The 24,469-nt window shown below is 38.8% G+C and overlaps 6 protein-coding genes across 6 annotated transcripts; 2 read left to right on the forward strand and 4 right to left on the reverse strand.

The window, feature by feature from the left end:
• Positions 1–556: 556 nt before the first annotated feature.
• LOC141828790 (inosine-5'-monophosphate dehydrogenase-like) lies at positions 557–4,269 on the reverse strand. The gene is given in 6 exon segments (XM_074716183.1): positions 557–801; positions 1,274–1,531; positions 2,849–3,028; positions 3,201–3,838; positions 3,841–3,987; positions 3,990–4,269. Coding segments are annotated over 6 exon segments (1,479 nt in total). The 5' UTR covers positions 4,174–4,269; the 3' UTR covers positions 557–729.
• A 1,518-nt stretch (positions 4,270–5,787) lies between these two features.
• On the forward strand, positions 5,788–6,962 carry LOC141830090 (E3 ubiquitin-protein ligase Os04g0590900-like). The gene has a single exon (XM_074717578.1). It carries the CDS (start codon positions 5,846–5,848, stop codon positions 6,872–6,874), a length of 1,029 nt encoding a protein of 342 aa, XP_074573679.1. The 5' UTR covers positions 5,788–5,845; the 3' UTR covers positions 6,875–6,962.
• Positions 6,963–7,205: 243 nt separating this feature from the next.
• On the reverse strand, positions 7,206–12,268 carry LOC141829512 (pyruvate kinase isozyme G, chloroplastic-like). Its single transcript, XM_074717001.1, has 12 exons — positions 11,912–12,268; positions 11,196–11,447; positions 10,290–10,455; positions 9,637–9,771; positions 9,414–9,524; positions 9,224–9,312; positions 9,028–9,090; positions 8,349–8,524; positions 8,129–8,231; positions 7,846–8,018; positions 7,635–7,743; positions 7,206–7,539 (listed from the first exon to the last, which is right to left on the reverse strand). Exons 1-12 carry the CDS (start codon positions 12,122–12,124, stop codon positions 7,426–7,428), a joined length of 1,704 nt encoding a protein of 567 aa, XP_074573102.1. The 5' UTR covers positions 12,125–12,268; the 3' UTR covers positions 7,206–7,425.
• A 1,298-nt stretch (positions 12,269–13,566) lies between these two features.
• Positions 13,567–14,372, forward strand: LOC141830007 (FCS-Like Zinc finger 3-like). The gene is made up of 2 exons (XM_074717477.1): positions 13,567–13,797; positions 13,882–14,372. The coding sequence occupies exons 1-2, from the start codon at positions 13,574–13,576 to the stop codon at positions 14,054–14,056; spliced, it is 399 nt and encodes a 132-aa protein (XP_074573578.1). The 5' UTR covers positions 13,567–13,573; the 3' UTR covers positions 14,057–14,372.
• A 985-nt stretch (positions 14,373–15,357) lies between these two features.
• LOC141830200 (PRA1 family protein D-like) lies at positions 15,358–15,996 on the reverse strand. The gene has a single exon (XM_074717683.1). The coding sequence runs from the start codon at positions 15,979–15,981 to the stop codon at positions 15,394–15,396; it is 588 nt and encodes a 195-aa protein (XP_074573784.1). The 5' UTR covers positions 15,982–15,996; the 3' UTR covers positions 15,358–15,393.
• A 578-nt stretch (positions 15,997–16,574) lies between these two features.
• LOC141828972 (GATA transcription factor 27-like) lies at positions 16,575–22,512 on the reverse strand. Its single transcript, XM_074716365.1, has 8 exons — positions 22,035–22,512; positions 20,075–20,434; positions 19,106–19,532; positions 18,931–19,003; positions 18,510–18,613; positions 18,264–18,450; positions 18,068–18,185; positions 16,575–17,115 (listed from the first exon to the last, which is right to left on the reverse strand). The coding sequence occupies exons 1-8, from the start codon at positions 22,072–22,074 to the stop codon at positions 16,736–16,738; spliced, it is 1,689 nt and encodes a 562-aa protein (XP_074572466.1). The 5' UTR covers positions 22,075–22,512; the 3' UTR covers positions 16,575–16,735.
• Positions 22,513–24,469: the final 1,957 nt, after the last annotated feature.

Consider the following 24,469-nt stretch of genomic DNA (forward strand, 5'->3'; position numbering starts at 1 on the left):
GAGGTATTAGAGTTCTGAACACGTTAATAGGTGGGCCCGTATTTTTATTTTTTTAATGTTAACGCGTTCGTAGAAGCCATAAGTCGACCATCTTCTAGAATTGAGTCTATGAGATTAACTGAGATTTATTATCATTTTTTTAGGACGGTCATTCAAAAGTAGCCGCAAGTCATCTGAACGGACGCATCAATTAATTACGAATCAGGCTAGTGTTCATCATCTGAATTCATTCTATCAAAGAGATAAGTGTAGCGGGCAGTCAGTGCTAAATCCTCAAGTGAAAAGTGCAGATAAAATTCTAGTGACCCATTATCCATTACCCAATCAATTCGGTTGAATGTTGCCATGAAGCTTGATGTGACGAACACAGCAAGGCCATTAAATAACATCAGTGCGTGACAGATCATCAATTTTCTTTTCTTTTGCTCGACACATTTAAATCCTTGGACAAGGCAAACATACCGAAAGTCAAATCTATAGTGAGGTCCTATGAATCCACTCTCCACTCACTAGTAGTATCCAGTGCAAGTGCAGCCAAAACTCAGTTATCCAATAATCAGGTAATGAACTCCATCAGCGCCAGTTGTTGCAAATCACAGTAAATTATTTGTATTCCAAGTTCAATCATAATTCAAAATAAGATAGAAGAGCAACACTCGTCGAGTGGAAGATGAATGTAATCCACCTCAGAATTACATCACTAAATGTCTAAGAAACTCTCACATGTTCTTAAAAGAATTTCTTCTCGTATGAAACCAATCCATGAATTCCTCCCTCTACCTGTGCCGCTCCTGTTCGAACCTGGACAACAAGAAATCGACAAACTTGGCTTTAACTTAAATATGCATTGAACAAGATAATTATCAAAAATAAACAGATCTACTGCCAAGTTCTAGAATTCAATTGTGCAGTGATATTCACCATTCATACTGTTTTTGCATAGTTTTTTCTTAACTTCATTGACAAAAAAGGTAATTCCATTGGAAATGTCAGCAATTTTACAAACAATCTACATATTGTTTGATCTTATCCAATAACCACTTCGAATTTTGTGCATGTTTCTTTGCTTGTTAAAAATGTCTAGTATATGTCACTCTGAAGATTTTGAGCTGATAGCAAACAAAAGATTCCTATTTTGTCATGATCACCCAACTTTTTCAAATGGTCCTATACTCGCTGTGAGGAAAAAACAAGTTTTTAGGAACTTCATGACAAAGAGAGAGAGAGAGAGAGAGAGAGAGAGAGAGAGAGATTTGGGTCCAAAATCACGTACCTCCAATCTCAGCACCTCTGAACGCAACAGATCATGAGCTGATTGCAAAGAGGATGCACCGAGATCCTGAAAACCTTGCTTCACAGCTTGCATCGTATAGGGAATAAACTTCAATACGGAGCCTTTGTCAGCAACAGCACCAACAACTCCCTGAGCAACTTTAAGCTTTAGTGTGTCACCCAAGTACCTTGCGTCACTTCCCTTTGTCATGGCTTCCAGAGAACCCATTCCTCTATATTTCTTGACCCGGCGGCCATTCTGGTCAAGCAAACGTGAGGTGGAAGCCAATTAGCTACAAAGTTCATTCAAATCTAGTAGCTCAACAATGATTATAACAATTTGTTATTAGATAAGTTAGTTACTACTTCATAAAACTCAAGACACTTGTAGCCTTTTTCTCCTAGGAACCTAAAAAGGACTGGAGAAGATTAAAACTCGGCTAATATTTCTGTTTCCCATCCTTTGATATTTGTAGATTGGTTTACAATGTTGCCTGCTAGTAAAATGTCATGTGGCACAACGATATGTTCTACATTATTTGGTGAAATTTGAGGTTCAAAAATGAATGTTCACCCCAGTCCCCTTTCTCCGTTTCACCTTTTTTCATTATTTTTTTTACTCAGGTAAATCATATTTGCTGCTGCAACCTATGGGGACAATCTTATTAAATAGTTTGCTACGCAAGAAGCAGTTGAATATTGGGAATTTTATAAAGTAAAACACAATATCTCTAAAATGTGAATGCCCAAAACATTCTTTCCCTACAAGTATTTAGAATGATGTAAAACAATATAAAAAGGTGATCTGAAATCCCAATGTTGGTCATCAGAGGAGAGAAAAACCCATGAAGACGTTGGGATATTAAGCTACACAGTGATGTTAGAGCTACAAACCAAGAGCTCTTTGTTGTTTTTTGTTAAATAAGTTGCTTGAAATCCTTCCCTGAAGAGACCACAAGCAAGCGCATTTCATAAATTTACCCAAACCTAAGTTTACAGTTAAAAACTGCCTTAACAATATGTCAGCTCATTATGAATTGGTGGACCGTACTACATGTCTAACATGAACAGGAGTATCATATACATTACAATCTGGCGCATAGAATCTGAAGAGACAAAACATGGCACAGAAGAGAAGAGCAAAAAGCTGTAACAAAGTAGTAAAAGACTAATGGCCAAAAACACCTCCAGAAGGTGGTTGTGGGCACCAAGAATATTTCCTGGCACATGAATGACAATAATTACTAAATGAGCAAACTTTGAATGGGAATATCATAGTTATGTTACTATCGGAGGTATAGTATCAAAAGAGACAAAACATGGCATCCAAGGAGAAGAGAAAGATGATGAAAAAGTTAATAGAGTAAAAACCAAAAACATATTCAATACTTGATTATGGGTACCAGGAATATTTTCCTGGCACATGATTAGTAATGAAATCACTGGATGAATAGATTAACTTTGGCTATCAAGCATAGTTGTGACAATTAGACAATTGAAAATATTTGAGCCATGGCAAAGAGTTGCAATGATAAGCAAGATTAAAAAAAAAAGGCACCATCTTAATAAAGCATACCAGATCCACATAAGCCCCAGGAGCCTCAGTGCTTCCAGCAAGAAAACTACCCATCATAACAGTGGAAGCTCCTAGTGTCAAAGCTTTCACAATGTGCCCAGAATTTGAAATCCCACCATCAGCAATAACCGGCACATTATGGTCCTTTGCAAAAGATGAAACTTTGTACACTGCTGTTGCCTGTTGAAGTCAAAACAACTACAGCTTTTAGTTGAGCATCATTGAAAATAATGCTTTTGCCATCACAACGATCCGAATTATTGTGTTCACAAATTTATTAACATCGACTTGTTCCTCGTTATCATTCTCAGAGACAATTGCCAAACAAAATGAAGACGAGAGATGACGATACCTGTCCTCTGCCGACAGCACAAACCTCCTGGGTAGTACATATGGATCCTGATCCCATTCCCACCCTCAATCCATCAGCTCCGGCCTTGATCAGATTCTGAGCCTGCGCGATCGTGACGACATTCCCACCGATCACATCCAAATCAGGGTGCATATTCTTCGCATACTTGATCATTTCTAACTGGTATATCGAGTTCCCTTGCGAGCTATCCACCACCACCACGTTTGTCCCAGCCTTCACGAGATGCTCGAGTCTCTCCTTGTCGGATTCCCGAGTCCCTATCGATGCACCCACGAGGAACCTCCCATCCGGACCCAGAGATGGCACTCCTAATCTCGGAAATTCCCGGATCCTATCGACATCTTCCTTAGTGACCAGATCCACAATCTCTCCCTCCTCGTCCACCAGCGGCGTGCACTCCAATCCCCCGCCGGCGAGGAAAGACGCCACCTTTTCGAAGTCATAGCTCGCGGGAACGGACGCCGGTGCCGGACGCATGTACTCGGCGACTACTACGGAGTTTTTGTCAGATAGAGCCTCCCAATCGGACCTCGCGACGACGCCGACAACCTTCGACTTTGATCCGCCCAACTCGGTGACCAGGGCATAGGCTGCGGACCCGAAGTCGGGAACGGAATCCGAGGGGAGAGAAAGACAGGGTCAGTGACGAAGGGGATGCGTCGGGCCTTTGCGGAGCGGATGAGGGCGGCCTGGCGAGCAGGGGAGTCGTTGCAGTGGACGATGGCGGCGCCGCCGAGGGCAGCCATGGCGACGGCCATGGAGGACTGGATACCGTGTCCATGGGAGAGGCGACGCACGGAATAGCGAGGGGGAGGCGGCGGGAGAGACGGGTGGACAGGTCGACGGCATCGGCGGGGAAGTCGATATAACCGGGAAGGAGGATGACGTCGTCGTAGGTGTACGATACGCCCTGACTGAAGAGGCGTGCCGCCGGGAAACCGTCGTCTGCCATGGCTGCTAGGGTTTTGTGCGGAGTAGGAGCGGAAGCAGAGAGAGAGAGAGAGAGACCAGAGATGGGAAGGCAAAGAGGAAGGATGGATTCGGTCCAAGTTCTAAAGCTTCCAAGTGATACAAAGTTACGTATTAGACTAATGCTGCCGCTGATATATAGATGCGTGGATAGGATCCATGGTCGTGGAGTTTGGAAGGGGTCTTCTAGGGCTTCGAGGGGAGAAGATGGGAATGAACAGACGGTGTAGATTTGTTTATACGGATTTGGTATTATTTTATTCAAGGACAATGCGATCGAGTGGGCAGGCCTAATGCATGTTGTTTTAAAAGTAGATAATTTTAAATATTTAAGGAAGATGTGAGTTGGAAAGGTTGATATATGACGTGTTTTCCCCCCATATTTATCTCGCCAATTTGTAAGGATTAAATATTTTTATAATGCGTCGATAACTAAAATTTATAATCTATATCTACGAAATTGCTACGCGGGACGACAAAGAATCCGTGATCCGTGGGTGACACCCGCGATCCATCACCGTTGCCGTCACCCTCGCTGTGCAGTCCGACCACCGCCGGCTGTCGCCTCGGTCGTGGTCGACGCGCCACTCGTCGGCGTTTCGATCAGCGCCGGATTCCGGTCGAATAATAGTGGGAATCCGACGAATTTGACTTGAAACAGCTGTTCCTCACTGTGTGGCCACTATCGACACCGATCGGGTCGGATTCCGACTGAATTACGATCGGAGACCAACCGAGGAAGGACCGACGTCGGATTCCGTTAATCCATTTGTCTCTACATCTATCTATACATCAGCAATATCTAAATATCATCAGATAGGCATTAGTACTCCGTTAATATCTCTTCCTCAATGTTCAATGTGGTTGTCAAATGGAAATATATTTTCAGATTAGCATTGTTCTTGATTAAGATTGTTCCCTTAATATGGCTGTCAATTTGAAATGTTGATGCTTGCTTATGATTCTCGGATAGGCATTGTTACTTCATCAATTAATGCTTCTTTCTTAATATGGTTGTCAATTCGAAACAAGAATGCATTTATACTATTATTCTAAATAAGCATTATTAATATTCTACTTAGGCAATCAAAGTGTCTTTTGTTTTCTCTGTAGTTGTTTTAATTTTTAACAAATGTAATAGGATACAAGTGTGTCTTTTATTTTCTCTGTATTGTTTTAATTTTTAGCAAATGTAATAGGAAACAAAAAGAAAAACGTGTTTTCCATACATAATTTAGTTGATGAAACCATAATACTCTTATGTCGTGATCAATTATAATTTTTCAATTTATTTTTTGATCGTAAAATCGATCGTGTGAGACTACTAGAGTGATAGATTACATCTCTTCCTCATAATTAATTATTTTTATCTTAATTTTAGTTTCTCCCTATTCTATTTGTATCATTGCATAAATAATTTCTCAAGGAGAACAAGAGAAGAAAAAAACAAAAGGGCAGAAAAATAATCGGCTCGCAAAAGAACTAACTCCGTCCTCCCTTCCTGCTATACTTTATCATCGAGCGAGCACACATTTGATTCCTTCACACTTTTCTCACCCACCGGCCACCCCCTCTCTTCCATTAACAACCCCCTTCGAGATCACGCTCCGCACAAACATCTAATTTTTCCGTTCGATTCCTTCGAGCTTTCGTCCATGGCGTCCGCCGATGGATCCCAATCTTGGGTTCCCTACTTTCCCACCAGAGACTGCTCCATGGGCTTCTGCAGCGTCTACTGCCCTCAATGGTGCTACGTCCTCCTACCGCCGCCCCCTCCCCCTTTCGCGTCCTCCTCCGCCACTGTCTCCGCCATCTTCCTCGCCACCATTGGCATCCTTGCCGGCGCCCTTCTCCTTCTCTGCTACCGCGCTTTCGCTTCCCGCCACTGCCTCTGGCTCGGCCGCTACTACCAGACTCGCTTTCCCGGCGATAACGCCGGCGGCCACTCGACCTGGCCCAACGGACTCGACGAGGCCCTGATCCGCAAGATCGCGGTCCGCGAGTACCGGCGGGGCGACGGCGCGGTCCATGACACGGTTTGCGCCGTCTGCCTCAGCGAGTTCCGGGAGGCGGAGAGCCTCCGCTTGCTCCCCAAGTGCGGCCACGCCTTCCATCTCCCATGCATCGACACCTGGCTGAGCTCGAACTCCAATTGCCCTCTTTGCCGATCTGACATTGTGCCGCCTCTCCATCCCCCGCCGGGGCCGGAGGCCCTAGAGACGGAGCGCGGCTGGGAGGAAGAAACATCACGCTCCCAGGAGGTGACGGTGGACATAGAAAACGAGATCAACTTCGATTTTGAAGAGACACCGCCAGCGCCAGAGGAGGCAGTCGACGCCATTGTCGAGGTGAGAGATAGGGACGAGGTTCGGTCAAAAAGGCGGTCCTTTTTGGTGAATGCCGGCCGCATTCACATCGGCGACGTGTTGAAAATGAAGATGGAGGATGAGATCGCGCGAGCAAAGGGGAAGGGGTTGTGGATTGGCAGTGGCGGCGGCGGCGGCGGCAGCTCGGGGCGGCGCCCGGCGGGGCAGGATAGGAAGAACAAGGGGTTGCATGGCGTGATGAGGCCAGTGGCGATGAAGAGGTCATGTACAAATGGGAAGCTCTGGTCGAATAGCAAGCACGTTGGCAAGGGAAGGAACGGAAGTCCACTGCAGGAAGGAGAAGCTTCTTCCGAGTAGCCATAACACGAAGTCCTTGGCGTGAAATTCTCTTCTTCTTCTTCTTCTTCATTCCTTGAAAAAGAAGCACTAGTTGAGTTTATTGTGTACAGTCGTTTATCCTCTTTTATGACATGGCTTGGAAGGTTGTAGAAGTTAGTGACAGAGGTCTTTGCCCGTGACATTGCGTACTCCGTCGGAAACGAAGGAGAAGGAGAAAAAGGAAAGAAAGGGAGACGGAGGGAGATGGAGAGGAAGGGGGAAACAAACAGACATTAGACAATTCAATTTCTGTCCTCCAAGTAAACACAGCAAAGCAAAGAAAATATCAATATTTTTACCAAACGAACGATCAATTCAAATAGTGTTTGCTGATTTAGATAGAAAGCGTAGAGAAGGATATTTCAAAATGTTACTCTAGTTTTATTCTTAGAAAAAAACTAAAATAGAATTTAGGGCATAGTCTTCCCATCCGTACTTGTACTGAAAGATCTCAAACGTGGTATGATTATCAGGCCTAAAGTTGCATTTTCGCAACACCTTGCCTCTTGCATTCAGATCAGCAGATCAGATCAGGCCTGGACACTGCGAACCTGAATTCGATGCGTCGACTCTTGTCTCCAAATGGAGTGAACTCCACTCTGAACCAGGGTTACATGTTCTTTATTGTTCAAGTGATCATGATCCTGTTTCGACCAAAGCCAAGGTCATTAAACGAAAAAGAGAGAGAGAGAGAGAGAGATCAAGAAGAGTTAAGCGCGAGAATCAAAATCTGCAGTACCAGCAGGAATTTGATCGCCCTTGAGAACGTCTCTTCTGCGTCGTTAGAGAATTCCATGTAGATAGGCGTAACTCCGTGATACAGCGACAGTCTCCGCTTCACTATTTCACTGCCAAATATGCGTATGAGTTGACGTCTCATTTTGCGATGATCAATAAGGTAAAGGAAGTTCGTACAAACATATGTGAGATGGTAACATGATGATGCTTACTTATTTGTGAATGCAAATATGGTAGACGATGGTCGGTAGTGGCTCAGAAGCACAGCCATGGAACCAGTTTGGGTGAAAACTACAATGGGAGTGCCGAGAGTGTTAGCTATTGTTGTGGCATGGAAAGCAAACATCGCGCTTGTGTGGCTCGGGGAGGAATCTTCATTTACAGCCTGCAAAGCAAGAGAAGCATTGGGTTTGAATCGTACGACGCCAGAATCAATTGTGAAATGACAGTGTAAAAGAAAGAGTTCATGCTGCGTTCTTAAAGATGGTTGGTTACCTGGATCATTTTAGCAGGAATAGGATCCCCCACAGTTTTCGATATTGACCATTCAGTTTTTAGTGCCACATTATGCATTACTTTAACAGCTTTCAGTGGATACCTAGAATCAAGGTTCAATTAATTTTCACAGGATAACCTTTTGTGGTCATACAAATCCATAAACAAATTGGCAAATCAAGTGAGCATAAGAAAGACATAAATGTGCATTCTTACTTACTTTCCATGTGCAGTCTCTCCGGACAGCATGATGGCATCTGCGCCTTCTCGAACTGCAATTGCTATGTCAGAAACTTCAGCTCGGGTCGGGGTTGGATGGTTTATCATGCTTTCTAACATATTTGTTGCTACAATTACTGGTTTTCTCATGCTTCTACATTTTCTAATTATCTCCTCCTGCGAAGTTGCATTGAAATTTTTTTTTAAGTTCCAAACATGTGTGGTAAGAGAATAAAGAAATATCAAAAGGAAGAGATTCAAAATCAACAAGTGTCTAAATTTCACTAGTTAAACCATAAAAAACCACATATGACATGTTTGATTTCTCACGAACGAAAATGTGTCATCTATATTCAGACTCCTCTGTCAAATATAACTAGAATAACTTTAATCCTGTTCTATGGACTTTCCAATAGACCAGAACTTTTCACCCCAAAATAAAAATTAAATGATATCATCGAAATCCATTCTATTATAAAATATTAATAGATGGTATAAGAGTTCAACAATGCAATAGTAACCAATTGAGGATATCAGATCATCTTTAGCACATTACTAATTTTTGTTGTGATAATACATGAAACTTATGCACCCTCACTCATTTAGAAGCCATAGCTGAGATTTGATGCCTCAAACTAATAAAAGCAAAACTAAATAGATTTAGCAACTAAATGTTTCACCTGCAGCAAAGGAACATCCTCAATTGGAAGTTCCGCACCAAGGTCTCCACGAGCCACCATTGCCTACAATATTTCAAGATTTTTTTTTGTCAAAATAGGAAAGAAGCAATTGATTAGGCAATAATAAAGTCTATTTGTCCAATGATACTCTTTGTAAATTTTCTGTTAACTATAGATGAACATCAAGATTCCTTACCCCATCTGAAGCCGATATAATTGAATCAAGATTTGGAATTGCATCAGCACTTTCGATTTTGGGCATTATGTGTATATCAGCATTGTGACCTTGAAGGTAGCAAAAAATTGAAAATTAAAAATATTGTGATTTATGAACAGTGAATGAATCTACAAAAACCTTTAATTAAAGGCTAAAGCTATAAATTTACTTTTTAGATAGTCTTTAAGTTCATGTAGCACTTTAGCATCTTTCACAAATGACACAGCGTAAAAATCAACTTGGTTCTCCATGCCAAACTTAATATCTTCCCAATCCTTTTCTGTAGGAAGATCAAACTCAAAAAGTGATTAAATATACTTGTAAAAGAATTTCAGGATGGAAGAAAAAATTGTATAAATTCTTTGACAAGAGGAGTATGAAGGGAAAAGTACCAGTAATGGATGGAAGTGTAGCACTCTTGCCCCTCACATTTAAGTGGCGTCTTGATTTGAGTTCTCCGCCATCTATTACTTTGCATTTGACAGTGTCAGCAGTTTTTGATATCACAGATAACGACATCATTCCTCCTAAAAGATACCACAGGACCTACGTTATACATGATGGTATACAAGAGCTAATACAGCAACACCCATACACAAAACAATGAGAAAATGGATGCTGTCTAACTGATAAAAAAAAGAAGAAGAAAGACCTGAAAATCCACTTTTTCATTTGTTGCAATTAAATGCACCATTGTCTTTTTTTTTAATTCAAAAAAGCAACAAAATTTTGCATATGGAATTGGGCATCCTGACTAGCCATTGTAGTTGACGCAGATGTACAGCCATCATAGGTCTTGATAAGATTGAATAAAGTGATGCAATCAAAAAGCTTCTTTATTTACCGAGATGATCATCATCTGATAAACTAATTGCACTTTCATATAATTTATAGAAGGCATTTATACAATCAAGGGCATATACATTTTAAGGAACACATTTATTCAAACAAGGCATATACATTTTCAGAAATGCATTTATACAATCAAGGCATGTACATTTTACGAAACATTTAAAACCCAGAGTCATCTGAAAAGTATACTTACCATCAACCAAAAGAGTGTCATCAACTTCAACATCATTAACAAAATCATCATAGTTTACACTGACAGTATCTCCTGAACTGACTCCTCTTTTGATAGTGAAATTGAACTCTTGCCCTTCGTTGAGCAAGATAGGCTGAACCACATCCCCACTTCTTACCTCAGGGCCCTGTATAGTGTATATGACTACAGTATCAGATTAAGTATATGTATTTCTGTTTTATCTGTTCTTTCTCACTTAGTAACCAAGGATATAGCTCATATGTAAGCTTTGTAATGCTTTTAATTTGGAGGAAACCTCCTTTCTCCTTAAAAATATTAGTCATGCATTTCTTCAGTGGATGCCATTTTAAAGGTGAAACCAAATAAGAAAGCAGGATTGCCATAACATGCCGGTGCTAGGAGAACCTCGTGACAAATTTTTATCAGTCTGCTACAAAACTGCCACCATTATGCATATAAGTGGTATCCAATGTATGCCGGGAAAGGAAGAAGTTTTTGTGTGTAAGTTAATGAATTAGAAAAAAATTGAAATCACATGGCCATTAGAATTCTGATTTTTTTTTTGTGTTTTCAGCAAACAATGAAATTGATCACAAGTTCGTCCTGTTGCATGCTTGCAGGTAGTGTTGAAAAATCTGTTAAGATTCACCACATCTATTATGTTGGAAATTTTAATTTAAGGCATCATACTGAGTGATATTCACTTAAATAAGATGAAGCAACAACATTGACAGAAGAGTCCTAAAAAGAAAAGGAATTATAGACAAGAAAATACTAACTGTATATTATGCCAATGTAATAAGCCAAATCTCAAGAATATTAGATATAAATAATGTCAAGCATTTTAGAAATGCACCTTGCTAAGTCAACAGTAAGAGCTAAGTGATGCTCACAAGAGCCACATACCTTAGTATCTAGCATTATGGAAATAACATTGTCCTTGGACTGAGCGTTGTATTCTTTTACCAAGTCAATGACCTTCTGATGTGATTCATGATCTCCATGGGACATATTAAGCCTTGCAACATTCATTCCTGCCTCTGCCAGTTTCCATATCATCTCACGTGTGTTACACGAAGGGCCAATTGTGCAAACTATTTTTGTTTTCCTTTCAGAATTTGATGCTGTAACTGTCTCTCTCTCATGCACTGTGTCTGGCTGAAGTTCACAAGAGTAATTTCTTTAGTAAAGGTTCAGATAGATGGTACACATCATATAATTGGCATAATTTAAGGTTAATGTTATTTTAGCCCATGAATTTACCACAACTTCATTTTTTTCACATGAGTTTGAAGTTCAAACCCTATAACAGCAACCCAACGATATGGGCATTTTTACCAGAAACAACTCACTGAACTGTAGGGGCGAAACTAACATACTTGAATCTGTACACTCCCACATTCTCAAGTCAGGATGGTCACAGAGTCATACGTATAAGAGCCCAATAGAATATAAACAACTAATCCGATTAAAGTTCACCAGTAAATACAAAATAGAACCCGACAATCAAACATCACATTTAAAGTAGCAAAAAGACGAATTTATTACATCAATAGAATCTTAGAATTCGATCTTTGCAAGTAAAATATGTAATTTCAATGATTAAGGCCAGTTCAACTCACCGGGTTGAGATGGTTAACGGAAACCCCAGAGTACTGCGCGTCTTCGCCCCTTTCCGCTATAACCATCGATCTCACCGCAACCCGCCTGGATCGCAATCCCCATCCCATTCCAAAAGAACTCCGGATCCGAGCGACAAGCCGTGACGAAGCCAGGAGGGAACGCTCCGGCGTGATCCGAACCGCCATACCGCCGATGTCTGCCACAATCGCCATAGGAGAAAAGAGCAGAGAAAGGAGAAAGAAACGGCTACTGAAACCCTTATGCAGGAAGAGTCTGCAGCTGTGAAAATATGGATTTGCGCTTTGTGGGCGATTGAATCGAGCTCCGCGTGTTGCAGACAGGCGCCAGGGACCTTGCGGCGTGAAGAAATAACTCGTCAAGGGGAGACTGAAGCCGCCGTTTATAGCTTCCTCCGTTAACGGATCGGGTTTTTTTTGGTTAAAAAGACAATTTTGTTCGATTCGATGAAATGGGAATCGGGATATTATTTAAAAGATTAAATTTTATTTAGCAATTCATTTGAAGTTTTAAAGCCGACTAAATGCCTCCAAAACAATATGTTTATTTGTATATATTCGCAAAAAAATGAGCTTATCGGATTCGAATTAATTGATAGAGTGAGTTGACGAGGTTTTAAATGAATTAGTTGGATCAACGCCGGGCTAACTCAAACACTGTCTCTTATTCTCTTTCTTAATGTCTCGATCCAGACGGGCAGCATCTGTTTCCTTCCTACATAGCGGAAGAAAAGGAACCACGTCGCCATGATGAAGTCATTCATGGCGTGAGGTCAGATTATGTGTAGCTGGAACGGTGTCCTGTGGCTCGAACGACATATCATTTATGAGATGGATGGGTTTCCGTGGCAGCGCGGCCATCGTTGGAACGTGACCATAATGATTTTGGGGATGAACGTTTGACCCGCTGTTTCAAAAAAATAAATTTTATTCTTTTTGATTTCTTCCATTCCATTTCGAGGTCGAGTTCTCCTTTACATTTACTTTGGTTGACTTTATCACGCGTATGTCATCGGTTTGACTTTGACGTTTTCAATTCCTTTTTATTTTAGTTGCTTGACATTTGATTGATGGATTTGACATAACCTAAGTTCTACTTAGTCTGCCTGCGTCGAGTCTGTCCCGACCCAATAAGAGGTCCAAACAAGGCTAACTCAGATCATGCTCGAGCCTGAACCAACTTGACACTTTTAGGATGTATTAACATTTCATGTTCCTCCTCGTGATTTGGAAAAATGAGATAAATTACAAGAGTAAAATAAAAGTTTTCCCCTGCTGACACAAGGTTTGTATTATACACTAGGCGCGAAGGGATAAGAATTTGCAAAAGTTGAAGGGCAAACTGTAATCTATCAAAATATGCTGGGTGAAATGAAAAAAAAATTTAACAAACTAATGCCCTTCAATTTCAGCAGCAACACTATCCTTAAACTTACATCGACACATGGAGTAATGGAGTCAACTTGTGAGAATACAAAAGTTACCAGCTGTTTTTTTTAGTTCTTACATCTCTCAAGTTTTTAAACAACAGTTCTGCAAATACTGTCAGTATCAATGGCTCAAATGCAAAATCCAGTCCAATTGCTATAAATAAGGACCATCCTCACTCATCACCATCGTCACTTGGTCGTCGCGCATCGACTCATGGATTCCTTCCCCTCCGATTCCACCGTCTCCTCTTCCGATCTCGAATCGGGGTGCCTCCCTCCACCCACGGACCTCCTCTGCCGCTGCCCTCGGAGGCCGCCCTCCTCGTCGCCCAGGTTCTTCTGTGACGGGTTCGACGACGAGCAGCCGACCCACTTCCTCGACTTTTGCTTCCTATGCCGCCGTCCTCTGGCCGGCAATCGCGACATCTTCATGTACAGGTTTGCCCTTTTTGCATCCTCCTGATACATTAATTAATCGACCTATTTCGCGATATCGATCGGTTGATGGATCGATGGATGCAGAGGAGATTTGCCGTTCTGCAGCGAGGAGTGCCGGCAGGAGCAGATCGAGGTGGACGAGGGAAAGGAGATCAGGGTGAAACGGAAGCTCGCTCGCAGGCTTTCCTCCCAGCCCATGGAATCCAACAGAAGCGAAAGCCCGCCCAAACCTGACAAAGCCGTCGCTGCCGCCGTGTGACGGCCAGTTGAGATCGATCGGATTCCTAGTATTTAGCGCCGGCCGAAGAAATCAAGTAAAGAAGTGCAAGATCGGGGCATCAAGCACTGGGTAACCGGTGGGTGGGGGGAAACGTTTTTTTTTGGTTTTCTTCACTCTTCTTTTTGATGTCGACCTCGAAGTATTAGATGAATCTGAATTCTCCGTGATATCAAGGGTTTCGCGATCGATTTAATCAGAGAAAAAAAACACTTTTTTTTTGGATCCTTGATTACAAGGGATTCGTGATCTTTTTATCCCTTTATAAAATTCAACCGGCTGATTGTTATAGTTTCAACCAGCTGCAAAGAATAGTGTCGCTTCCTTTTTTTTCTGGAATGTTTTTTCATGATGATAAACAAAAGATGGCAACATTCGCAATAGCTGATGCTTGTGGAGACGTCTTAATCTAGGCATCAGATGTCTTTGTTCTAAAAAATAGTAGTTCTTTTTTGAAGGGACCATTTTCTTCAACATCTCAGTTTGAACTTTGAGATTGCTTAATTAACTACTTCCCCACCTTTTAATAGGTGTTACATCTTTTTAAAGATGGGCAGTCATTGATTCCCCTCTTATTTGACATTTGTTATGGATTAAAATAACAAAATATAATAAAAAAATGTACCAATTACATTATTTTCCTAGGACAATCCTGATCAAAAAAGTATAATGCATATTTTAATTGAGGATTGAATTTTCAGATTATAGATACAATTTAAAAAAAAAAACAATTGTATAATGCATATTACACGTGTATTATACAACCAACCATTAGCTCATTAGCTCTTGAAACTTTTTCAACCAAATCTAATACCAAGTTCCTGCTTAACCCAACCATGAAAAAAACTCTAATTTTTTAAGCGAAAATTATCACAACTTTTCTTTTTCAGGTGAAGATATACCTTTAGTTTTCATTCATATTTAGGTAAAACAAAAAATATAGCCATTTTCTTGTCCTAGTTCTCCCAAAGGAACTACCTTAAGTTACTTCTTAAAGTCCAACACTATACTTTGCACACATCATTCTTTTACATAATTACGACTCTGCCTTTGCGTGAGTTCTCCAAGAAAAGCTTCAAGTGGTTCGACTGGACTTTTCAGCATTTGGCTAGTAGATGGAAAGCTATAACTACCAACTAATTACTTGAGAATTCATAAGAATCAAAGGAAATGTGTTAGCAAAATCAAGACAAAATCAAATTTGTTTTCAAAGACTATAATTTTGGTACGTATACATGAAACAAGTACAGCAAAGTAAGATGTAAACAAATTAATGACGATGGTAGAAAAAGAGGAAAAGGATTCGTAATCGTACAGAATTATGGCTGAGAACCCAATTCAAGATCTTCCTTTTTCTCCTTCTCCGCCATCTGCCGAAATTCTCCACCGTTCGCAACCGCCGCTGTCTCGACGACGTCAGTCGCCAAGTCGTCCCGCACTCGGAACACCGCGTGGAGCAGCACCAAGGGCACGCCGACGGCCATCGCCAGCAAAAACTGCAGCACAGCTCCCGTCGCCACGATCTCGGCCCCGATCACGAAGACCAAAAACGCGCTCATAACTCTTCTGTCGACGATGCGTCGGAGAAGAGTGGAATTGGGGAAGACCTTGAGGAATGCGCCGAAGAAGAGAGCGAGTTTGGAGGCGGCCATGAGGAAGAGCATGGTGGGGCGGTGACGGGAGAAAAGGGAGGCGAGGACCAGGATCCATAGGAGGAAGGCGTAATGGAAGCGGAAGGAGCGGAGGTTTCGGACGGCGCGGACGGCAGCGGCTTCGTCGTCGACCGGCAAGGCGAAGGCCTGGGGCCGGGCGAAGCCAACCAGGGCCTTGCGTGCATATCGGACGCATTCTATGGCGCGCTGGACCACGGAGGCGAAGCGCCGGAGAAGGCCGCCGTAGCTCGCCATCGCGCTCCGGTTTTTGGAAGGAAAGGCGAAGCGAGGAGGGGCCTGAGGCGAGGGGGGTTCGGATACGAATAATATAACGCCTACTGTTTTGTCGTCCCGTTATAAATCTCCGAAACGTGGGAGTTGCCCAACTGAAGTTCGTAACGGGAGTTGGTCTGCAACTATTGATTTGTCTTCTATCGAAAGCACCCCTTTACTTTAAAAATTAAGAATATATTACAATTTTTAATTTATCCATCAGTGTTAGAGACCTCTAAGAGGAAATTTTCATAATTATTTTGAATTATTTTCTTAAAATATTTATTATTTTTTATGTGCTCTTGTTACAAATAATGTTTCCATCATGGTTGAAGGGTCAATGCCTTACAACAAATGTAATAAATCATAATGTTGCTTCAATTATAAATTTCCATACTATTTTTCTTAAAAAATGCAACTTGTTTTTTTCCCCATATTTGATTAAGTACATAATAGGATAAAAAAATGTAAAGGAAAATCACCTTTAAATTTTATACCTATCATCAACCTTTGAAGAAACTTAGGAAGGTCAATAGGTTATAAACAATATTTTCTATTTTTTTCAATTGTTTTACAAACTATTTTGCCATGGTTAATGATACAAGAACAAAAACCTGCAGCCCAAGCCAATCCATAATTTCTATATAATGTCAGTGTTGTAGCATAGCATACTTGAAACAAGTAGACTGATCTCTCAACTACTTGGCTACACTATTCTGTTATCAGACCTTGATGATTATCTATTACTGAAACTCGAAGATGGTCGATCACAAGCTTCGACTCCACTGTCTATAGACAAACCATTTCGGCTCGTCTTCTTCTGTTCCTGGGGATGGCACAGGAGTTGTGCTTCAGGAAATGATATGCCGAGGGGCACATCGAGAAGCAAGTCATCTTCGGTACTATCAGCTGTGAACATCATGTAGTTCTTATCCGGAAGAGAAGTAAAAAATCTTCTCGGACTGATGCAGCAATCTTCATAGTCGAGAAACTCATTCACATCATTGGTTACTTTAGAAACTGCACTAGATTCCAGCTGATTTGCAGATACTGAAGGATGATTCATCAGCTCAGGCCTGCATACCCTTTTAGCACTTTTCACAAGATTTTTGATATCTGAAATTAACAGCATACACTGATTTGTATCAGGAGATAAACTTTCAATGATAACTATTAATCGAAACTACACAGCTAGATCATCATCATCAATATTTCAATCCATTTTTGTTTCAACTATTTGCGGCCGGCTACATGAATCATAACTCTTCATTGAGCTCTATGCAAGCCTATACAATAGTAATATTCAAATCACACATCAATGTGATGGGTCCTTTGGATGACTTTTAGTTCATATTTTGTGTTTTGAAATTTCAAGCAGTGAAAGCCTCTCAAATCACTTACAGATGATATATGATGAAAAATAAGAATAAATTTAGAGGTGTAAACAATTTTAACATCTGCTGTCTAGCCTAATGCAGTTCAAGTAGCTAGAACTTAGAAGTTAAGAATTATTTATTGGCAAAAAAGGAAAACATCTTGAGATTGTAACTTTATTTAAACAAGTTATATTTGACACATCCTGGACAGGGAATACATCTTCAACTCATAGAGTCATAGGTTATATTATGAAGTATTCAATGTGGTCCTAATAACCGAAAACAGAGAAACATCATAATAATGTTCAATGCGGACTATGACCAAATCTTTTTCTTTTGTAAGACCCTACATTGTCAGAGATGCTTCAACATAAAGGTGGCATCTAATTGGTCCCAACAATTTAAGCTTTAGTAATTAGCATGACTTGGTTTGCCTTGATTACTACTCGACTACAGTAGGTCCCAGATGTCCCAATATCGCATAGGGAAATCAACATTAACATGCATGTTTCTTCTGAGAATTTTTCACTTTCTATGTCTATTTGTGATAGAGAAAACCATTGAATCCATATATTTTGATGCTCATTTAGAGGGTAATCATATACAAGATAGATCAAAGTAGCACAGGCTTCCTGATGAACAACACTATGGAAGAATGGATTCATTCATACAGCTGAATCAAAGAAACAAACCTGAAGAGTTACGATTTCGCTTGTCCATCTGCCGTTTCAGGGATGCTGAATTGGAAACTCGAGGAAATGTGGATTTGCTCAGTGTTCCATCTCCTTCTCTGATCTTAGAGGATGCATCCTACAAGGATTGAGGCAAGATATCAGTCAGAACATAACACATGCCATATATATGCTTTGCATATATAAGTTCTTTTACCTTCAATTTTTGGTAGAGTTCTAACCATTCAAATCTTCTGCGGTTTCGTGACACAAGCCTCCTTAATGTTTTACACTCTTCAACATTGGTTTCAGGCAATGAGAGATCGAAAACTCCTTCCCGAAGCAGAAGCTGGAAGTGAGAAAATGTCTCCAAAAATTGGGAACTTGAGAACATTGTTTTGAGGCTGCCAAACAAACAATTAGCACAAGAACTAGAAAGTAAAACTATAGAAATGTGACTAACCTTTCAGGAGGTTTAGTAGTGTCAATACATGGTAGATATTTCATCAATCTATGTTGTTCCTCGTATGTCAGATATTTAGTGAAACCCTCGAAGTTCAAAATAGCCTATGAAGCAAGAATGAACAATAAAAATCTCAGTTATTTTATATTTTGGCCTTAAATTTGAATGACAGACCACTTATCAAAATGCTAGTGACGTTGAGATTCAAACACGAAAACCTTTACTGCTCTTGCTATATATTCTACCATATTAATGTTGATTAAAATCACCAGTCCCCAAAACTTAAGCCGATAGGAAAGAGACCATTCCTGTTCTTTAGTATTCTTACCAGTCACATACACATGACACATTGAAGGTAATTATATAACACTAGCTGTCATATAAACCTACATTCTGTCGACATAGAAAACAAGATTCTTACACTTAAATCTGCATAACCCAAGGGAGAATCTCTATCTTGTAACATGATTATTTTTTCATGAGAAATTGTGTCCCTGCAAAGGACAGATGGAAGTTCAAATTCCACATCAAGCTAATTTTAAATCTAGTAGTATGTTAATCTTTCAATGTCAATAAGTGAAACCTTAAGAAAGTACCTGTCGTCGGTATCTCGGGATACTTGTGAGGTTGACTTCATTGTGTCCATCCCTGATTTAGTACAACTGGCTCCTTTGTCCACACTATTTACAGGAAACGATGTTGAGCTTGAATAACCTTCTTTTATAGTTTTAAGTTTATCTACTGAAAATGAGCTAGCTTCTGATTCTTCCTCGACAGATTTTGGATATGGATGCTTAATGAGTATGCCTCCATAGCCAATCTCAGAAGAATCAAATGGAGTTCCACTTTCATAAAGCAAATTGTCGTCTTTGGAGGTTCTGGACATGTTTGAGGTTTGTTCTTCATGCAATATGGAATATAGGTCCTTTGTAAGTTTTTCGATGGAAGAAGGCTTTGGGCGAGGCAAAAATGTCCTCTTCTTAGAAGGCATTAGTGAGTCCCATATATTTGACTGCACTGAACCTGAAAAGTGGTGGAAATTAAGGAAATTATAGTCAAAGCTTAGAATAAGCAAGAAGTTCTGTCTTCCAAATATTGGATGCTGACTGTCAAAAATAATTCAAGTTCCAAGTGTTTCAGAATTTCCAATGAGATTAGGACATTTTGGTGTCTACATATATATATCTCACAAAACACTACTAGAAGGAATAGGAGAAATCTTATCAAGGCTAAGAAAGTTAATTAGTATCGATCATTGAGCTGTTAAATGTTCCAAACTTGAAAGAAAGATCATAATCATTAATAGAACTAGGCAGGAAAAAAACCATATAGCAAAGAGCAGAATCATTAATAGAACTACAGGGAATTCCGAAATCTAGCCAATAGAAGTTTTTGAACACATGACATATGCTCTAGTACCATGTCAGACTGGAAGGAACTATCATTAGTCCAAATGCTTAAGTTGTTATAAAAGGACTTAGATTCATTCTCTATTTCATGCCCTCTGAAGTGAATATCATAACCTAGCACCTTTGATTTAAGAAGAAAACAAAAAGGATGATTACCTGTAATTTCATTTGCATCATTTATGCCAAAATTTACACAACTATCAGAACCCGAAATGGCTGACCCAGAACTAGATCGATTGCTTGTATCTCCCTCAGCAATCTTGTGACAATACTGGTCAGGATACTGCACTTCATGATCACCTTCCAAAATATGATTGCTTTCCTTTTTCTTTTGCAGCTTCTTCTCTTTGAAGAATACAGTTATTTTGGAGGGGACTTTTACTTCACTTACATTGAATGCTTCTCGAGCATGCAATGGCACATAGTTTGTCAATGAACCCTTGGTTCTCCACCTGGAACCACATGCATTGCATAAAATTGGCTTTTCAGGAGGTCCGTTTCGCCAAAGAGGGGTACCTATTTCGCATTAAGGTTCAGTAATGAAAAGCATAATTATACTTGTTTATATAATGAAAGAGATTACTGGCACAAATCTAGATCATAACTAAAACCAATATCCTGCCTCTAACACAGGCACAAGAAACAAAGAAGACATAAGTAACAATCATGAGTTGAAATCAACATTATGGGATGATGCTAACAATGAAAAAACAATGATTTTCAACAAAAAAGTCCATAAGTTGTGGAGTAGATTTATAAGGAACTAAGAACTATAAAGCATAGTGTACTCCAAAAATTTAAACATTTCTGCAAGCAGAAGGATGTAGTATTGTCTATTAGTTCCACGATTTAAATTAAATGATGATATAACATGATAAATCCTTTATATAACTCTTTCCTCACCATAGATGACATTCCTATCAAAGGCCTACTGCAGAATTGTCATAGAAGAACTTGAAGTTCTGAATAAGGTTGTCTATGTATGCATGGACTATAAAGGAGGTTCATAATTTCAAAGTTCTAGATGAAATAGATCATGGGTATTATTTTCTACCCAAAACAAGTGCTTGCTTGTATGCAAGAATCACAAGAAGTGATCACAATAGGATAGAGCATTAGCATTAATAAGTAGATGAGGTTCAAGGTACAGACACGTTGCTAGAGGATATCACATCAAAAAACAGTTTGAAGATGAATGTGGATTAGGGACACAACAGTGTAAACCAATAAAGACTTCAATTCCATTACCTAATAGTAAAAAAGAAAGTCTTCATACGAAGTACTGGCAAGTTTCCTTGTCACTAATACACTATCTCAGTTTAGTGTTAGAGACAAAATCATACTACAAATCACATTTTGGGATACACCAGAATTTGCAATGTACAACAAAATGCATTTTAGAAAGCAAATTTTGCTGCTGAAGAATGAATTCAGTGTCATCTAACTGAATATAAAGTACGAATTAAGGAGTTGTAAGCAAAATTATCAGTCTATCTTCAAGCAATGGCTGTCTTCTCTTTTTACTGACTATGGATCAGGGATAAGACAACGGAAATCTTCTATCCGATACAATTGCATACCACAGGAATTTCCCTAAAGTATACTGTGGACTTGCCTCTTGATTCATTGCTGAGATGTTATAATGCTTCAGACAAGGTACTCGCAACAATTTAAGTCACTTGGGGATTTCAAAACATTATTAGGAGCTGAACCTAATGGAATGAAGAACACAATTCAATTAGACTTGATTAATTGTATTGCACAGGATGATTCCCACCAACTAAGAAAAGCACAGACATAGAAGATATGCAAACTGAGCAACAGAACAAAGAAACAAACATTAACCCAACAATTCCAGCACAACGTTTAATTCCACAATGCATTCAGAATGTTTCAGCAATGAAATCTGAAGGTAAGTAACCAGCTATTTGGGGGAACTGATGAGAACACTAAGAAAATAGTACAGAAAATATATTTCCATTACCGTGCATCAAACTATCTGTTAAGTTTAAGAAAGAAAATCAATAGAAAATTAACAAAAAAAAAATGGAAGAACTAAATCAGGGAAGCTAAGCCCAAGATCCAAAATCGCTAACAAACGTGCAAAGGAACTCACTTGTAACTCCACAATGACGGCAAGGTCCTTCCTTTACCATTTGTACCAATCCTTCCCTCTTCCCCTTCTAATAATCCCAATAGAAATCAACGTAAAACAAACAAGTCGCAAAAATAAAATAAAAGATCTGTTTTTTTATGTGTAAATTGCGCTAAAATTGGAAGAAAAAAAAATTTATCTTTGCTATGTTCCAGCAGTCCCAAAGGGCACAAAACAAAGTAGCAAGAACAGCCCTCTTTTCAACAAAAAGCTGTAGAATTCTTGTTTCTAGTCCAAGCAGACCACAGAAAGAGGGAGACGAAAGAAGGAAAGGAAGAGGAAAGAGGTGGAGACTGGAGAGAGAGCGAGTGGAGGAATGGAGAGGCAAAAAGGAGGAATTTTGCAGGGTTGGATGGTGAGAGTGGGCAAATCCAATGGAAAGGGAAGACTCCACTGGGTAATCAAAATTAAATGGTAGGAGAAAAGGAGAGGAGATGAATAGGTGAGAGGAGTCTTTCCTTCTCTTTGCTTTGCTTAGTTCTTCTGTTTGTTTATTAATTTGTCTACTATATATGACAACCTCCTCCCTATGGTTTTGGGTCAGGAAAGGATAAAATATTAATGTATAGGAAATATTGCAAACATATCATTCAAAATTATGCTTCATGTAAATTTTTAGCTATTTTAAAACTTTTTATACAGTGATCATGACTATCTGTTTAGATGGTGTTTAATTAATGGAAATGACATGTTGAAAGATAAATACAGATTAGTTGACCATTAGATACACTTTAGTTGGTACTGATAAACTTTTAGACTTAGCTCCATGACCTTGAATTTCAATGTTTATTCTAAATAAAAGAAATGACTAACCTAGGCTTGTTAGGAAGATTAGTGGCATGTATGAAATATTAAAAAATTATAGGGATGTAAGGGCAAGTATTTAGTTTGGAATTTTTAATTTTAAAAGGATGAAAAAGTAGTATTCCCTTACATACAAAAACCTCACAAGTAAATTATATTCATTAATTGGTAAGTAACTAGTGTTGTGTTAAGGAAATAATGCATATATGCATCTAAAGGTATAAGGACTAGAATATAAATTTAAAATTTTGGAGGATGAAGAAAGTATGTGGTCCTAAAAGTTGTTTAGAAATTTCAATTTTATTTCATTTGGTGTCATCATGATAACATTAGTCATGCTTGAGAAGGAGATCAGAATAAGAGAGGAAAGGAGGTGCATATATTGTTTACTCTTGTTGAAGGTCAAGAGTGGACAACATTTATTTCAATTTTTGGACTTTTCTATTTGGATATATAGAAATTAAAGAAATTTTGGATGATATATACAAGAATTGATGTGTCGAGTTTGAACAAGGGGAGCATAATTCATTAGATGACAATAAATAAATAAATAAATAAATAATATCTTAAAATTTATTGAATCTGATTTGAAGATGATGAATAAGTCTTGGTCTTGTGTTATATATCTTAAAAACTAGGCAAACAATTGATAAAAGTGTTGGATGAAGGCTTTAAAGATAATTTAATTATAATATTTATTTTTCTTTTAATTCTTTTTTAAGATGATAATTCTGAATTTTCATTCTAACACTATTATTTTAATTTCTTTATTTTTAAAAATTAAATAGAATGATTTTAAAAAGTTGAGCATGTTGAGAAAGGTGGACGAATTAAGTGGGCCACATAAATCAATTAGTTTGTTATTCAATCAATAATCAATATGGACATTATGTGATTCTAATGGATCAATATATATATATATAATTTTTTAAATGCAATATCTTTTAAATATTTTTTATAAGTATCATAGTTAAAATAACACACATCTTTACAATTTTTTCCATTTTAAATCATACTTGATTTAAAAATTTAAGTTATGAAAATGAATGCATATGCAATCTCCCTCTTTGTGCCCATGCCTAGAAAAAAAAATCATGTGATATGTTGGAAGAGTCAAGAGTCTCCATATTTCATGTCCTCCTCTTCAATAATATCTAATTGGGAATCTAAATAGCATCATTACATGAGCTGTCCTTGTTAAAAGCATTTCTATCAAATAAATTTAAACACACAATTTATACATATTCAAAAATAATTTTTAAAATATTTATCTCATTTAAAATTTAATTTTAATTTGCTTTACGATTACTGCGTTTACATACAAAAGCTAAGAATCAATTCATTTGCTTTCATAATTATTAAAGTTTAAAGCACCAAAACTATTTGGATGAGATATTATAAGGCAGCTATTATTTTCACAAAAAAAAATTAAAAAAAAAGAAGATTTTAAAAACAATGTTTTAGATATATTTTTATAAATCATTTAATGTAAATTTATTTTTATTTATTATCAACTGTTAATGTCGGTAATTCTCATTTAACATTGACTTATTTTGAGTTGCCCAAATCGATTCTTTTTGGTAGGTTTGACT

Source organism: Curcuma longa, chromosome 5 (genome assembly GCF_044706935.1).
Source record: "Curcuma longa cultivar G26 ecotype Majalengka, Jawa Barat chromosome 5, ITB_CL_G26_1.1, whole genome shotgun sequence".
Taxonomy (NCBI): domain Eukaryota; kingdom Viridiplantae; phylum Streptophyta; class Magnoliopsida; order Zingiberales; family Zingiberaceae; genus Curcuma; species Curcuma longa.